This window comes from Amblyomma maculatum, chromosome 6, assembly GCF_055883805.1.
Source record: "Amblyomma maculatum isolate TAMU_Amacu chromosome 6, ASM5588380v1, whole genome shotgun sequence".
NCBI lineage: Eukaryota > Metazoa > Arthropoda > Arachnida > Ixodida > Ixodidae > Amblyomma > Amblyomma maculatum.
This window is the reverse complement of record NC_139349.1, coordinates 3,276,823-3,294,528: the sequence shown is the minus strand read 5'-3', so window position 1 is coordinate 3,294,528 and position 17,706 is coordinate 3,276,823. Positions and strand designations below refer to the sequence as shown.

General features: G+C 44.8%; 1 protein-coding gene across 1 annotated transcript in view; it reads left to right on the top strand.

The window, feature by feature from the left end:
- LOC146184953 (protein turtle homolog B-like) overlaps window positions 1–17,706 on the top strand; it is a 645,660-nt gene that overhangs the window by 577,848 nt on the left and 50,106 nt on the right. The window contains exon 5 of the mRNA XM_084605918.1: window positions 1,423–1,533. Within this exon, the coding sequence (XP_084462044.1) occupies window positions 1,423–1,533 (111 nt within the window). The remainder of the gene's footprint in view (window positions 1–1,422; window positions 1,534–17,706) is intronic.

Sequence of the window (17,706 nt, the reverse complement as noted above, 5' to 3'; positions counted from 1 at the left end):
TTCAATGAATGATCACGTGTTCTTAGTATTTCCCCTCGATTCTGGGCGAGATATTGAAAGGCACTCTTTTTTGTTTTGCGTTTTCATTACCAGCCCTCAACGCTGACTCGAAAACGCGGTCACAACAATGAAATATTCTCGGAACTAGCTGCTTCTTTGCAGCTGCTCTACTTTTAAGGCCTGTTTCTTATTCAGAATAAAGATGAAGGTGAAGATGATTCATTCAAACTCAAATTCATTCGTTCAAACTCATCTTATTCTGGGACTATTTAGTGACATTTCAAGAACCAACCAATCTCAGAATCCCACAAGGGTGAGCAGCATCTCAATATTAAGTACGCGCATATGTAGAAATCATTTATTCATTTGTTCACTGAATGTGTTGCAGAATCCAAATATGGCAATGATTACGAAATTCTGCAGTAAGGTAGCTTATACATTATGCGTACCGTAACGTAAACGTCTTCCAAATAGTAGGCATGCACTTGTTCCTACACGGAACTACTTTGATTATGACTGATAGGCTTATCCAAAGCAAGCTATTCTTAAAAACGCCTTTTAGTATGTCACTATAATAGAAAATATTTTTCTATGTACACATTTCATGTAAGATGGTAATGCTTTTTTTTTTAAATTTTCATGTGGGATGCAAGGAGGCATTCACAAGTTGAATATATGTTTCTAGTGTTACTTTAAGCGCATAAACTGATTCTAGTAGCAGCTCTTCTGCATTTCTTCGTACATATACAGATCTGTGAGGCATGAGCTACGGTCACGCTCAATGTTGGTGCTATCTTGACACATGGCGTACCAAACGCTGATGTGATAGGCATTCGAACATACAGTTTTTTCTTTTGGAGCCATGAATCGGCTGCACAAATTATTACGCGTATAATGGCAGTTCACGATTTATCGGCGCATTGGGTGTAAAAATTGAGACATCCTATAGCAAACGGAACTTACGTATGAAAAACTCAGCCAACTCAATCTTATAATTTTATCAGTAAATTTCTATTTACGCATTTGTTGTCATGTAAGCAAAATTATTGGCGTGCATCACTCTCCAAGAATGCTATCCCAGCTGTTACCGCAGCTAAGTGCATGTCAAAGACATAAGGGGGCGTATAACTTCCAATCGCAGTAAAAGTACTGTATCGAAGGGCACGAGTCGCAAAGACAGTCCGGCTTGCTGCCGCAGAGACAAAATGTCGCCTGCTCGGACGAATATGGCGGGCTCTATCGCCGTTGAGCCCGGGGTACTATAATGGAACAGCCATTTACACGATGATAGTGTAGCACGCAGTCCCCTAATCCGATTACTCTCCGGTCGTGGCGTGCTCGAAGAGCTAACGCCTCTTCTGCTGCACTTGTTCCTGATCTCCTTTTTCCCCCATCCGTCTCTCTTTTTTCCCCTTGGCACAGTTCCCCCCAAGGATGCCATTATACGGGACGAGTCCGGCAAGCCTTTACACGGAGTTATCGGCCCCTACGACGAAGGGGCTCATCTGGTCCTCATCTGCGACGCTGACGGGGGTGAGTGGATCTCGCCTCGGGTCGTCCCTCCTCCTTTCTCTTCTCTTAGACTATTATTGCTACCGGTGCATTCTACCCCATAGTTTCCTGCCAGATAACGTTCGCGGACTTCGTTTTGTTATGCGCTTGTTGTTCTTGCCTTTACTAAGTGCTTCTGTTTGTAGGAAGCTCTGAAATGGTTTCCGTCGCGTTTTGAAAGAAGAAAACAGAAGTATTTGCCGAGGAAATGATGGCCATAACACTACGCGGAAATGGCCAGGGGTCCTTTCTATGTGCACGTGAATTGATTGCGTCTTTATTTTTTTCTTGCCCCGTCCAAAACTGCTGCAACTAAAATGGAAAAATAAGAATTCAGAATATTAGCAATTCAAGAGTACCGTAGAGGAAAGTAAAGCACGAGTTTCGTGTAGGAACAGTAAGTGTTTCTTTTAAATACCGCTAGGGCCTTCACCGTACAGGCGGCATTATGATGAGCTTCTGGACAGGAAATAACCTGAGATACGAAACATTCTCGCAATACGAACGTCACCGAAGCAATGAAATAAGATATGAGCCAAGATAATCGTTGTGCTTATATTGCAGTGGCTCAGTACGAGCTGGAGAGCATCGTTACGACAAGTAGGATAGTAGTGGCAGTACGTCAGCGAAAATTAATTGCTACAACAGGTTTGACCGATAAACTAAGCCATAGAGTATAATATATATTAGCGTACACATTCAAACTCATCAGTAGCCTTCTCACTGCAACAAAGTTATTTTGTCAGTGACCGCTCAGTTTAATTCGATCTATGCTAATCGTTGCAAGTACTTTGTATAATATACAGACATGACTCTCGGGCACAATATAGCGGGCCCGAAGATATTTTCACAAAGGCGCTGTGGCAATCAAGGGCAAACGAATTAGGGAAACGGAAATGTGGACAAGGAGAAACCACGTAAGGCGTAGAATGATGTGTGAGTGGTGCACTTCGCTCGACGTGGCTATTAAGAACCACGTGAGAAGCGAGAGAAAGGGGGAGAACAGTGATGCACCATAAACCACACGAAAGAACAGCTGGACGAAATAGAGTAAAGGCTCCAGTGAAGATAGATCTCGAACGTCGAAAGTAGAAGGTCGATAATGAATAGAATTCGAAACTAAGCGCGAAGTGGTAGCTGCTGAAAACTTTGGGCACAATGTTGATGAGACCGGCTCCCGTTGCTTAAACAAAACATAGAAAAGTAACGAAGACAAATTGGAAGCAATAGTGAGTAGAGTAGTGATGCGAGCTAGGATTCAGTTCAATTGCATTAAAAGCAGACCCGAAGAAGGTGAGCAAAATTCGCACGACGAGCACCCGGCGATGCAATCTTGGTGTAGCCGTAAGGTAGCCTAATTCAAAGAGATAGCCCCGCTTAATTTACGTGGGCTGTCAGTGGAATCAAGCGGTTCGCTAGCGGAAATTGCTTAGAGTACGTGACTTAGAATGAGATCAAAACAGCGGGTATTTTAATTAGAATCTCGCTTTCCAGTCGCCTGCAAGCCCTAAAGTTTAATTATCCAAGGCAAATGTGTGCGGCATATTTTCTTCTCGCTTAGACCAGAAAACACACGAGCTGGTAATTCTGCCGAGTCCTTTTTTGGTGTGAGAAAATGTAGGAACTAGGTTTCCGGGAAAGGAGCTGGCCTCTCAATTGGCGGCTGCCTTTGGCTGGTTCTTTTTATTTGGGGTACATTTTTTATATCTCATACGGTCTTATGCATGCTTTGTACACATACACGCACATACAAAAAAAAAATATATTTGAAAGGTTTTTCTTGTATTCTGACTTTTCTTGCTTTTTTCTATTCATTGAGGAAGCCTTTTCCGGTTATTGATATGCATTGACCCATAACAATTAGCCTCAACCGGCCGCAGCGTATTATTTTTCAAGCTACTAATAACGTCAAATTTTCAAACGCTAGGATAAGCAAAATTTTGAAAACATTTGGAGCGAACAGCTGAAACCCGATAACATCATTGCGCATATGAGTAGAGAAAGTCGAGAACTACGTAAAGCTCCGTTCAGTGACTAACCGTTTTAGCGCTTGATTTGGGCCAGATATAGGTGAAACCGTCTCACTGAAAAGGTATTGTGAGGCCACTTTGGGGTGTCGTGACAAGTTTGTTTTATTTGTTGTATCGGCAAGGAGGTTCTGTTTCTCATTTGTGTATAATTATGAAGGAAAAAGCCACAGTAAGAAAGGAACCAAAATATAGTTCATCAAACGACCGCATTCAGATAGTTTTAGCACGCACACAAAAAAACACTGCGTTCGTATTTTAAGGACAAAGATGAGCAGCGAAGTTGTAACGCTCAAAAAAGGAAATAAGTACCCCACATTTGCTTTCTTGTTTTTCTGAAAGGTTTCAAGAGGAAAGTCCGAAAAAACCATAACTTTATACGACCGCCCAGGACAGAAAAGTCCGAGCAGCAGTACTGCTCTTACCGAGACGTCCATGAGAGTGCGAAAGGCTCAGCTTGGTCACATGACTGCGTATTATGTATAGCGCATCCTTTATAACTCACACTTCCTGCCTCATATAAAAAAACGTTGGTGAGGCCTAATAGAGACGACAGGAAGGCAGGAGCTTCCATTAACAATTTGCTACGCCGACTGCTCCAGTATATATTACCCAATGCTCTTGAAATTGCTCATTTGACGCCCCCTTCCATTTTATACTCCAGAAGATAGTCTGAGGAGGAAGCGTCCATCACTGATAGTAGCGTGCGTTGCTGGCGAGTTTCTGCCTCTCCTAGCCTCACATGCCGCCGGCCCGAGGCCTTTCGTCCCGTTAGAGAGCAAGCGAGGAAATAGAAGAGGAGGAGAGGGTGCCAGGCCGCACTCATTGCGCACTTAGAAAGAAAGGCGCTTCTAATTTCTGATTCGTGCGCGGCGTGGTAAAGCCCGTACGCGCGCGCTACAACCCGGAGGCGGCCGATAGGCGCTCGGATCCGAGAGTGGCACACATCCGAAGGGTACGGGTATACTGGCGGCGCCGAACGTGAGTGCCATGGAAACCGAGACGCTAACCGCCTTGCGCCGTGCCGTTACGGCTCCTTCATCACCCGCCAGAGGGAATGTACGGCGAGGAAAGCACGAACGCTTCGTGGCCCTCCGCAGACCAATCTAGGATGGCTGCGGGCGCCTGCAGCATCGGAGCCAGAAGTGGTCGCTCACCCCTTTCCCTCTTGTTCGTTCACTCAGAGAAAACCGTGGTTCTTGGCTAAAGGGAGACTGAAAAGCGGGCAGCGAGAAGGCTAAACAAAAATAAAAATGCCATGCGGGACGCTTCTTTCCCCCTTATGGTCATTGTTGGAGTGGCCGCAGCCCTGGCTAGTATTCCCTGTCGGTAGGCAATCTACCACCCTGCTTCAAGAGGCTTCCCTTTTCCTCTCGTCCTTCGAAAACTGAGATGACCATGGCCTTCTGCCGCCGCCCGAGGAGCGGGCCGCTGTTTACAAATGGAGCCGTGTTCCAGAAGCGTGACTTGAGCAGAGGGTGCCGTCATGGCGCGCGTGGAATACCGAAACAAGCCTTGATTGCACGAGCGCTCTGTGCTAACTCGCTTCCTCCTCCTCAGCCTTTCCAACACTCTCGCTTCCTCTGAGGTCTTCTACCCAATGCCATTTTTTCGTTGACCTCTTGGCGACGCGCAGATTGTCCGAGCCCTCTTCCTCCCTGCAGCCGGCTTTCGTTCTCACTAACGTTGCGCGCAGCAGAGGACGCAATGTATGTGATGCACTTTCGTAGGCCTCTAGATGCTGCGGCCGACCCGTCATTAAACTGAGCGCCACCCAAGCTCTGCAGACCGACGGCCAGCACTCCGTTTCGCTTCTCGTGACGAGCAACGCGTGGTCCTGTAGTAAACATGTCGCGTGCACGTTTTTCCATCCTCTCCTCCCAGTGCTCTGCCCCCTCCGTCAGCCTCCGCACCTGCGTCGGGTCCCTTTTGGAGCTTTCATCAGCTGGCCCTTCAATCGTGAAACCATCGTGCCTGCACCCCGATTTCTAAAGCAGCAGCCTGTTCTGACGATGCCTCCTGCTTCGACTGTGCGCAGGCATCGCCAATTTTTTTCCCGCGGCAGCTGAAAACTGCGCTGCAAGCCGCGCACGTTCTCTGCGCCCGCTTCTTTTAATGGAGCCTCCTACGATGCCTATCCGTACGGACTCCACAAAACCTACTCGCAGAGGGAAGACTACCTTGTACTCTGTGCGCGTTAAGGTTCTCCGCCTTTGGTTCTTAGGGAAGTTTAGGAGCAGAAAAAATGAAAAGACGACAATGGGTGAGCGCTCAGCGCTGCAGCTACGGCACGCGTGGAAAATTTAGCTCTCCACTGGCAATTATGTTGCGCGCCATAAGCTCTGAATAGCTATCGCGGCTATTCTTACTTAACAAAGCCGTTGCAATGAGCGCCGACAATGGAGATTCGTGCGCTAGAGACCTTTTGGAATCGGCTTTGTCAGGTGTGAATGGAGATTCTGCAGGGCTGAAATGCAGGCAGTATTTAACAGTTAAGGCGCGTTACCAATTAAAATATGCGTCGTAAACTCAACGAGAATGTTTTATGAAGTAAAATGTTCGTGCTTCCATCGGAGCTGTAGTCTTCGGCGCATTGCGAAATCATTTCGTAACAATCTGCGTTATGTGTGGAAACATTTCATGACCCTTTCAGACACACGTTATATACTACTGTCGAGAAAAACTAAACGTATCCAAAGCATATTCAAATTAAAAAATGACATGAATGGATCAGAAATTTTAACAGTTAACAGATGCAGCACACTTCTGCGCTCTCGGAATAACTGCTCTATTCTAAAAAACAACAAGCATTTATGCCAAATATTTGCTCGTCCGAGCCTGTTACCGCAATGAAAACTGAACCACGGCATCCTCTTGTAAAACACTCTACCTGACGAAAGAATAGAATAGAATAGATAGGCAAGGAGGTTAACTAGGTGATGCCCATTAGTATACGTTAAAGCACCAAGAAGTGTTTCGCAGGTGCACTGCGGAACTCTGACGCTTCCAACTTCATTTCTTGTTCTTTAAAACGTTATTCTTGTTTTTAGGCATAATTTAGCCTGCCATTCCTTCTAGCAGATATTTAAATTATAGCCGGCATCAATGACATTGAGGAATCAGGTCTGGATGGTTTAAGAAAAGATTGATTACAGAGGGAAGAATCGCAGACGTCGTGCCGCAGAGAGCAAAGGTCACGAGTTGATGTCTTTCGATGAATGGCGCTGGTAAAGATTTAGCCTTAAAAGTGCAATGTAACTGTAATTACTGATTTCTTTTGAATGATGTCTGCAAGGCTTAAATCACGCCATAAAGTATAGATGCCATGGTTAATATTATGTAAGAGTTCAGAGCTTTCAAGGTTATTCTTGTTTTCTAAGCGACGCCAAATTACAGACAGACACTCTCATTACACCATTTAAACTCCACCAATGGTACCCCTCACTTTACACACCAGAGTGCCCACACTGTGGAGAAATAGCTACGGCTTTTCACATGGTGTGGGCATGCCAAATAAATCCCTTTATAGATAAACTTCCTAATCCCAATTTGGAGCAGTGGGAGGCCATTCTGCACAACGAGGACCCCGACCAACAATAAGGACTGGTTCGCAGGGCCCACGCTACGGCGCAGGCCACTGGGCTGCCGGAATAGGCGGACCACCCACAACTCCGAGAACTCCCATGCACTAAATAAAGTTTTCAATCAATCAATCAATCACTCTAGCAGAGCAAGAAACAGACATCTTAGCAAATACACTTCAGGTTCTGCTGTAAAAAACAGATAAAAATATTGCGGGCCTGGGCGCCTGTTTGTCGCCACGGGCTGTCCGAAAAATTACTGCGCCGCTACTTCGGCCCTTACCTTGTTGTCCGCCGCCTCAGTGACATAACGTGCAAAGTTGCACTAGTCTCACCACCTCGTTCATCGCACAACAGGAAGCGCAGCGACGTTGTGCATGTGGTGGGAATGGAGCCGTACTACTACCGACCCTCCGACTGACTTTCAGGCTTCATGCAGTCTATTCCCTGATTTTAGACTCATGGTGTAACTCTTGAACGCTTTTTATCTCCGCTCTATTATCTGACGGTAACAACGCATCAGGGTTATGCTCCAAAAGAGGGAGCAGTGACACGTGTGTTAGAGGTAGAAGAAGAAAGAGCGCAATCGGTAGAAGTACAGGACGTTAAAGAGTATTCCCGCTCCTGGTCCCCTCTTTCCAGTTCAGCTCTCTCAGTGCTCTCGTTCAGCCGCTGCAGTAGTTCTTCAGTTTAACACCTGTTACAATATATTTTTTTTTTTATAAATTACTGCCTCTCCCGTAATCGATAGTGGATGTAAGCATTAAATGGTTACGGGCACAGGACTGCGGTGCAATAATTCGGGTCCACTTGCAAGCCGTTGTTCTGCGCAACACACCTCTTACCCTGGAGAACCTCTCTTAGCCTCTAGCTGTCCCTTTCTCCAAGGCCTCTGACAACCAACGGATGGCAATAAAGCGTATTGTGCCATTTGTCTGTCGTTTGAACGGCGTTAGATAAAAATTTAGCTTACTTGAAATGCACAGCTTGAGTGATATATCAACAAACATCAAGAAATTGGAGGCGATTTTTTTAATTTTTTTTTAATTGGTTCACAGGAAGGGAAAGGCGCAGTATCTGTCACACGTGTCTGTGGACACCTGAACCACGCCGTAAGGGAAGGGAGGAAGTTGGGAGTTAAAGTGCAAAGAGGGAAAGAGAAGCCGTAGTGGAGGGCTACAGAGTAATTTCGACCACCTGGGGATCTTTAACGTGCGCTGACATCGCACAGCACACGGACGCCGCCTCGTTTCGCCTCCATCGAAACGCAGCCGCCGAGGTCGGGTTCGAGCCCGGGTATTCCGGACAGTAGTCGGGCGTCTGACCACTGCACCACCCCGGCGGGGCAGGGGGCGATTGTACTTGTGACTCGTTTATAAAGCGCCTAGCGTTTGTACGCCGCTCCTGTGCGAGGGCGGAGAGCTCGTCTCGTTAAATATTGTTCAGTGCCCGGATATTCCCGTTGCGGTGCCCAGATGACGGCACTCTCTTTTGGCGCGAAGTCACATTTAGGTCGCTTACAATGGGAGCTAAAGGCATTTCATACTTAAAGAGTCCCCTGAGGCCTGGAGTATAAATTAATAACGGAATAGATCACTGCAGAAACTATGTATGCTTGTTCGAGAAATGTAACATAGTCTCTGATGTTGTTCAAGGTATCTCCATGTTTTCATTTTGAGCAATTTCGGGCTTTAGGCTCTCTAAAGAGAAAAGAAATACATCAGGAGGTATAACATAGCAAATCAGTCTCAGTCGCCTGGGCTTACTAAATGAAACAGTGCAGGGTTGTGCGCAATGGAAGGTGTGCAAACCGAGTGTAGCAAGGTGACTATGTTGTTTGCATATTAAGAGTGATCATGAATCAGCCCCGCCTTGGTGCATGAATGGTTATAGCGCTTGGCTGCTGAAACCAAGAACGCGCGATGAAATGCGGCCGGGGCAAGCTCTTTTTTATGGGGGCGAAAGGAAGGCGCCGGTGTACGGTGCGATGTCAGAGCACGTTAAAGAGCCCCAGGTGGAGAAAAATTCCAGAGCTCTCGACTATATTTTTTATTTTTTACTTAACCGCTGCAATCGTTGCCTCAGCAACAGAGCTCTTACAGCGCGCATATCTTCATACTCTGGAAAGCATAGAAAAAACCTCACTGTCTGAAATTTCTTCATTTACGGCTTCACAACTTATTACAACCAAATTGTTCAGACTTCTTAGATGTAAGACACATGCGCCAAACCAGTCACATTCACTTAAATAGGAGACAGGAATTTCCTTGCAATAAGGACTCGTTCTGGTATTCTTATTTTCCGCGCTCCGTACGCGAATGGAAAGCTTTGCAACCATTTATTACCGTACAGCCTACATTTGAAAAATTATTGTGCTCGCTGAAAAGTCAGTTCTTTCTTATACGCACTTTATTCACTTTGTTTTTTTTTTTGTGTGTGTGTGTGTGCTTATATATTCTCCAACAGTGCTTATTTGTTAACCCGCTCCTTTATTCACCTCTTCTGTGTTTTACAGTGCTTCAAATAAATATGTAGTGCGTCTCTCATAGCCTGATCCACTTTGGGACGTTACAGCCTATAAAACTTTACTAAACCTGAGAAGCTCGCGAACAGCGGCCATTGCATAGATAGCCTTGTGCTTGGAAGTAGAGAATGATAAGTCAGTTGGTGTGACATCAAACAGAAAGAGTGAAAGTCCCTTCATTTGCCGCTTAAATATTTCACCTTCGCAGTGTGATGTACAAAATGCGAATTGCGGGTTTCCGTAGCTGATCCTGTTCCAATCGTAGTAGTCAGCAGTGTTGGCTTCCCTGAACACAAAGATGACCACTGAATTGTCATATTCGCGACAATTAAAAGCCCCGCGTTATTGACGTCAGGCTGTAACTTTGTGTCAAGGCGTTGCTGGGTAATGCGAGATGTTAGGGGAGCGAAATCCTTCGAGTGCTTCTTGCCATTTTTCTCCATCTTTTCTTGTTGCACCGTCGCTAGTGATGGGGGTGCTCCAGACTAATGATCGATGCTATTACACTGCGGCCGTATTGATTCGCGCGCGTACTACGCGGTCGGCCTCCCACGGATCCCAGCGTCGCGACAGAGAACAGACGCTTCTCGACGGCCGCCGTCACAAGCATCGCGAAGCCATTCCCCTGCGCTCTCCTCTGCTTCTCTATTTGGTGTTCCCATCAGCGAGTTTCATTATTTCCTTATTGGGCGTCCTCTCATCTAGTCGAGGACGAGCGTTGCCGCAAGACACATCAGCAGCCAAGGACACGTAGCCTGCGGGTAACTGGAGCCACCCGCAGGTCTGAATAGGAGAGCCCGCTGGACCGATATGCTTTGGGAGGATGCCCGAAGTGCCGCAGGAAAAACGAGGCACGGCCGACACAATGCGACTTCGCGATGTGCACGCCATGCTCTGCGAATCAAAAAGACAAGAAATGGCACTAGATTAGGATTCAGGCAAAGCAACTGGAAAAACATTCGGACGATGCGTTTAGTTTGAGAGATATCGTCTCGCTTATATGGCAGTTACGATAACCGAGACAAAAGAGGAAAATCACAGTGGGCAGGGACGTTGGAAGAAACGGAGCAAGATCATAAATATCGTTGCATTAAGCACGCGAGAACGCAGTCGTGCTGTCATTTTCCAGAGGTTCCACGACCGTCACGATGTCTGCTTGATATATGGCTGCTTATACTATCAAAAACAGCTGCTTTCCTCGCGTTCCGAAAAACCATAACTGAAGCTTTTGTTGTTCGAGCTGTTTTCACTGCCTCTGGCTTCATTTCTATCCGTTGTACGGTTATTATTTGGTGAAAGACTAGCTTCGTGATGCTGTTGAAGGAAATGTCTATATTTAGAATTATTCAGGCTCGGGAAAAGAGCGGAATTATGCTGAGTGTTTTTGGAATGAGATTCTTCAAACTAGCTAGGACGTTTAAGCTTGATTACTGCTGTCGTCGACTCCATCTTCTAAACTCAGTGCAGCGAATCTATTTATGTGTGGTCGCTGGTGTTACCGCGGGGAAGATATTCCAAAATAATGCAGAAGACTTGAAAGAACTCAGCATACGATACACACTGTATTAGAATTATGTTTCTATCCGAATCGCCCTGCTCACAGATATGCAATCTCAGAGTAAATTGGAACGAGAGGTTGACATAAAGAGACGAATGTGTTCCTCTACGCAAGTTAAAAACGATAAGCGTGTATTACACGAAAAGAGTAAATCTATATAACATCACTGTATTTACTAATAAAGCGTTTGTTTGTGGATGTACACCCCAGCACACTGGGGGTGGAAAGTAGACTTAATTAGCTCCATACCAATACATGGAAGCAAATATTTTTAATGCAGTTAGTTCTTTATTTATTTCAGAGGGCACTTATGATGTCATTCTTTAGTGCGGAGCAAACGTATACATCCTAGAATAAATTAAGAAAATATGAAATGTCATTTCAAAAGGGAAATACTTATGAAACACCGCGAAACGCATAAGGCTACGAGTCTAGAGCTGCACTCATAGAAGTATATGTAAACAAACTTATCGTAATACTTTCCTCGCTTCGCAGAGTATCAGTGGAGGCTTCGGTTGCTAACAGTTCGCGAAGGCTTTGAAGAAAGTTGTGACAAAATATTCTGCGTCGTTATAATGGCAATATATGAGATGAGTGTTAATTTGGACCACGCAAGCTTCTCGTGTACCCTGACGTGCTGCCGCTTGTCTTCAACTTGCTTACTAATATCGGTCGTTCAATGTACGTAGTCTAGACAAAACCACTTTCAAAATGCACTTCTCAAACGTCATGACAACGGAACGAAAGAGAATGGCGCATACTAGTAGACGACGTCTCAGACGACGCTGGCGTCCGTGAATGAGACTTGCATGAGCAAACGGAGGATTTTTGTCGCCTGCTGCTGCGCGCACTTCGTTTATCATGCTGAATGAGACTGCCTTGAGTTGAAAAGTTTCTAAGATTTGAGCGGCAGTTTTTACGAGGGAATGTAACGCGGCACCATGTCGAGAAACACAGGAAGCTTTCGCGGTTGCGAGTAGCGCCCAGCTGATAATGAGCTTCTCAGGGGTATGCCGATCTTTGCAATAAATTTATATCGGGGCATATGATTTCAAAAAACCTCATACTTTGTCGATTTTTTACTTTAAAACACTCGCTGACATTTAAATATCGGCTGCATTTATCGGTGCTCTCCGAAAACAGAAAAATATTTTGCTAAGTGTTGTTTGCACGTGTTTCTACAGGCTCTGCTCCAACCTTGTACTCCCCTTGACTTTGCGGCGTTTTAAATCTTTTTTGCCCCTACAACCAGATTTTATACAATCTGTGCTGCGATTTTCGTGGCTGTTGTGCACCAAATAGCAACAACATAGGCTCCCTGGGAAGTCAGAAAATCAGTTTGAAATTTCTAGGTTTTATGAAATCCTATGGGCACTAGGCCTACTTTCGTCCCAGCAGCGTCACCGCATCCAGCTTACGGTCGCTGTTCGTCCACAGCTAGAAAATAAAAAGTCAGCGTCTCGTAAACAATTATATAGTATTTGTTTGTTAATTTTCAAATTGTCTCTCTTTTATAGTGAGGAAACCCGACACTACATCTAGGCATATGTAGTTAAGCGCTGATACTCTGAAATTACATAGTCAAAAGTAGCTGGGAGTGGATATTGCATTTTGTTGGGATTCTTTAACTCCTGTTCTCTGCGCGCCCGGATGCCACTTAACCCGGTAAAAAAAGTTCTTTGTGGTGCACTAAAATGTGCGCAGTGCTGCTGCCCATCTCACTTCATTACCTGTCGTTTTGTTAATGCCATCTGAAATATACAGTCACATTTCTGTATTTGCTGAAAAAATAAAATAGATTTTCCTCAACTTAGCAGCAGAGATAAAAGATCAACCAAGATTCGCGCCTACTCAAGCGTATTTTCTCCGCTCCTTAAGGTAGTTTTATATCATCTAACGTTGATAGGGATCACGTAGGCTGTTTTTGTTGGTGCTGGACCGCCTGCATGCCTGGCGCGCCACGTACTCCTCGGAACCAGAGATGGCAGTAATTTAATTACAGTAATGCAATTATTGTAATTTATTTACTTTTCTTGGTAATTTGTAATTTATTGAATTACTTTTTCGGTTTGGTAATTTAGTAATGTAGTGAATTACTTTTTGGTAGTAATTTCGCAGCAAAGTAATTAATTCCTTTAGAAATTACTTTTACTAAAGTGCGGCATCACTCCTTCAATTGACAACAAAGTAGAGTGCGCGAAAGCAGGAACGGCGTGCTGCAATCCGAAGCCAGCGTAACGGATTAGCAAACGGAGACAGAATTGAGCAGAACTATAGTCAACTAGAATACTCTGGTGAACAAGTTGTTGTTTTGTTTAATAGCTTTACTTAGTTTTTGCGTTTATGGAAACAAGAAAATAATTTAAAAAGTAGTTGAATTACTCAGTAGAAGTAATTGTAATGTATTTTAATTACTTTTGGGGAGCAGTAATGAGTAATTATTATTATTTGGTTTGGTTGTGGGCTTTTAACGTGCTAAAGCGACTTAGGCTATGAGAAACGTCAGAGTGGAGGGCTTCAGAAATGTCAAGCACCTGGGGTTCTTTTGCGTCTACTGATATTGCACAGTACACGGGCGTCTTGTTTTCGCTTCCATCGAAAAATGGCCGACGAGACCCAGATTCAATCCTTCATCCTTGGGTTCAGCAGTCGAGCGCCCTATACACTGAGCGACCCCGGCGAGAATTTCGCGTCAATGAATTGGGACTCCATTTTTGCATGTCGGACGGGGACGATTGTGTTACAACAAGGGCGACGTAGAGCCTACGTCATGGCTGCGTAAAACCTACGTCACGGCTACGTATACTTCTTGTAAATCGTTTTGACCTCTCAGAACGCTTTTTTTTAACTCCCCCCCCCCCCCCCTCCCTCCTCTCTGATGGCTGGGTAGGGGGAATGGGGGAGTTGGCACGTGCTTACCCTCTGCATTTTTTTTTTTTTTTTGCGATAATTGTTTTCCAACGAGCGCCCCTGCGCCGTGCTTCTTGCGCATGCGCTTTTGGTTTTCCTTTACTTTTTTCCTCCTTTATTAGCTGCCGCAAATGGAGCTTATGGGCAGCCTTGAGAGGCGGCGAATTTATGCGACCGGTGACACGCAGGTATCACGCTTCCTCCCTCCCTTCCTCCCTCCCTCCCTCCCTCCCTCCCTCCCTCCCTCCCTCCCTCCCTCCCTCCCTCCCTCTAAGAATATTTTGCCTGGACACCGCATCGTTTCACAAATATGGCTTGACAACCTGCCATTGTAAATGAAAAGCGAGAAATCTTGCAAAACGTAAATAAGCACGTAGACGTGGCCCCTCCTCGAGGTGCGCTCGCTACTCGATTTTTGCCACTTCTCTCCGCGCGTAGTACTTTGCACATGGTCGCTCAGTATGGAAAAGAACGAACAGTTCGCGCTCTTATAAAGTCGAAAATTACTTTTGGTCAGCTCATATGCCAAGAGTAATTCTAGTAAGTAGAACAAAAAAATAGTAATTATACCGACACCAAGGCTTTCACCTGTTGCCAAGCCAAGCAGTTTTATCAGACAAAAGCCTTGTTTCGTGATCCTCGTCCTCAATGGCGCTGCGCGCTTCGCCTCGCTAACAGCTAGCGGAAACAACACCCCGTCTGCTCGCCTCAGTAAGATCGGTTCAGTGTTCTTTTAAAACATATTTCAATGTAGACTCCAATGAAATTCAAAGCGGGCCAGCGAAAATAAAATGAACGATGAAATAAAAGTGTTCGATGACCTTTCATTCCGCATATTAGAGCGAAAAGTCTGTGCTCGCGCCCAGGTAGTAGAAAGGAGGGGCACGATATGCAGTGACTGTGATGCAAAGAACATAAAATTAAAAATAGCTAAGAAGGACTCAACGAAGAGCAAGTCAAAGTTCTTTATTGGTTTTGTAATGCTAACGTATTCACCGCACCCGCATCTTTTTTTCTTTGCACCAACTTTCCAACTTTAGCAAGCGGACTAAACTTTTGCTTGATAACGTCACTGGCCTCCTGCTCGTCGACGTCTTTGCGCCGCTTGATCCTGTGTAGCATGAACCAGTTCGAGTTATTAGACGTGTACGCGCAAAGATAAGTGGGAGCGATTAAAGAGCGCAGCCTGCTCATTCCGTGCATACAAGTCAGTGAAATAATAATATGCTATGCTCAGCAACAACAACAGCAACGGGAAGGGGGCTTTTAAAAAACATGACAAAAAAAAACACAAAGCCTGGTGAGAGGGCGAAGAGGACCAAGATGGCAATACGTAGCCGTGACGTAGTTTCTTCGTGGCCCTAGCTTTCACGTGATCCTTCCCGTGAGACGTGCAACAATTGGGTCCCCAATGAAATATATGTTTCTGTTTTTTTTTTTTTTTGCATCTTCGGTCTTGCTTATTATTTCATGTAACGAAAAAAAGGGGGTGGAGGGGGGGGGGGGTTGGGAAGGGCAAGGAGATTGTGCAGTGCAGATGAATCTCAAGCGGAATATTTTATGCTGGCTACTGTGAAGCCACTCACACACAGAAACACGCGCTCGTGCTCGGCACGACCGCTCGCACGGAAAGGCACTTGCACAACGTTATTGAACTCGGCAACCGTTAGGAAGGTAATATGAGTGACCTAAAGGAGAAATTTCAGAATTTGCATTCGCAAGGGCCATAGAACATCCCGCGGTGCATTACAGGATTCGATTCGCCAATGCCTTGGGAAAGTATATGCTGGAAAATGCGATTGCGTGGCAAGCAGAAGCTCATCTCGAAAGTGAGTAGCGGCGTCCCCGGTAGGTTTGTATTCGGATGCAATCGGTTTTCGAGGCTGGCTTCAGAAGCAGGCACCCAATGCGAACAGACTAGGATCGCATCTCGAAACAACCCGCGAGCATGGCCTAACGTTCTTTCTGCGTGAAATCGCGGCGCTCCGTCCGCAATTTGCATTACGGTAATGCACGCCGCCGCGTATTCAAAGATTCATCGCCGCAAGCCGCCCGCATTGCGCCGAAGAAAGCGCAAATGCCTCATTGCAGTAGTCTTTATTGCACGGGAGGCGGTGAAGTCTATCGTTCCTCTCTTGACCTCTTTTTCATTTCCTTCTTTGTTCTTGGGCTTGCCAGCGTCGACAGGAGACTACCATTAGCACTTCTATTTGCGTGTCTCGCTTCATTGCTTCCGTATTCTCGAAACTTTCTTCATCGGTAATCACTTCGAGCTGTTTCTGCCGTAGCCATGGGGTCATTAAGGGCTGCATAGGCTATTCTGATTACTTAGTCGGTCTTGGTATTCAGAAGCACATCACTAAAGGGACGCGCATACCTAGCGGAACTTGTCTATTTGTTTAAACTATATATATATATACATATACACATATATATATATATATATATATATATATATATATATATATATATATATATATGTGTATATGTATATATATATATAGTTTAAACAAATAGACAAGTTCCGCTAGGTATGCGCGTCCCTTTAGTGATGTGCTTCTGAATATATATATTCAGAAGCACAGAAGTGTATATATATATATAAATTTTTAGACGATGGAGGGAAACAGGAATCGAACCGCGAAAATTAAAATGTAGTTCACCAGTATAGAAAACTGGGCGAGTTGGATTGGATTGATCTTAAAGCAGCACGAAACACAAGACTAAAAGAACAGGAGACGACACAAAAGCTTACCAAGCTCTTGTGTCGTCTCCTGTCCTTTTAGTTCTGTGTTTCGCGCTGCTTTAACAAAAATTGAAACGTTTTTTTATTCTGCGAAACTACCCCGCTGTGTTACTTGCTAAAGGCTAAGCCACATGCAGACGTTGTTTACCTTACATGATTTTCACTGAGTGCACGATTGCAAAGACTGTCTATTGATTGTAAGTTGATCCAATGTTTAGATTTCTAAAATTTTAATTGTGTGATGTTATTTTTTTTTACTTTTGAATTCACTTTCGTATCTAAATTTACACTAATGGGACAGAAAACGTTTTCCACCGCTTCCCTCAATGGCATTGGAAGTCTGTCTTCAGAACTAGAAGTGCGGCGGGCTGTTCCCTTGTTAAGCGTTTCATTAGGAGTTTATATCAGGACAAACGGACTCTCATTATTCTTCTTTCTCAAATTTTACTTGTTGAGCCCGACCTTATTGCTGTTTGTTGGCTGTGTCATCTTCAACCTTTTTGGCTGTGAAGTTTTTCATCCGTCCTGGACATTTTTTTTCGTGACAAAAGGGAATAATGAGAAAAGAAACTGGAATCAAGAACGCAATGAAGTGTTAGCGTACTCAAAGTTGGCCCAGCAATATACAAAGCCCCGCTTATAATCCTCTTACAAAATGTTCAGAAAGAGTTTTGTATTCGTGTATTGTATTTGTAGAAAAGTCTACCTTGTTTTCATTGGAGAAATGAATGTCTGCTGTAGGTTTTTAGCGCGGAATTTATCCTGTGCCATACAAAACTTGTAATTCAATATTTTTTCTTTTTTTTCGA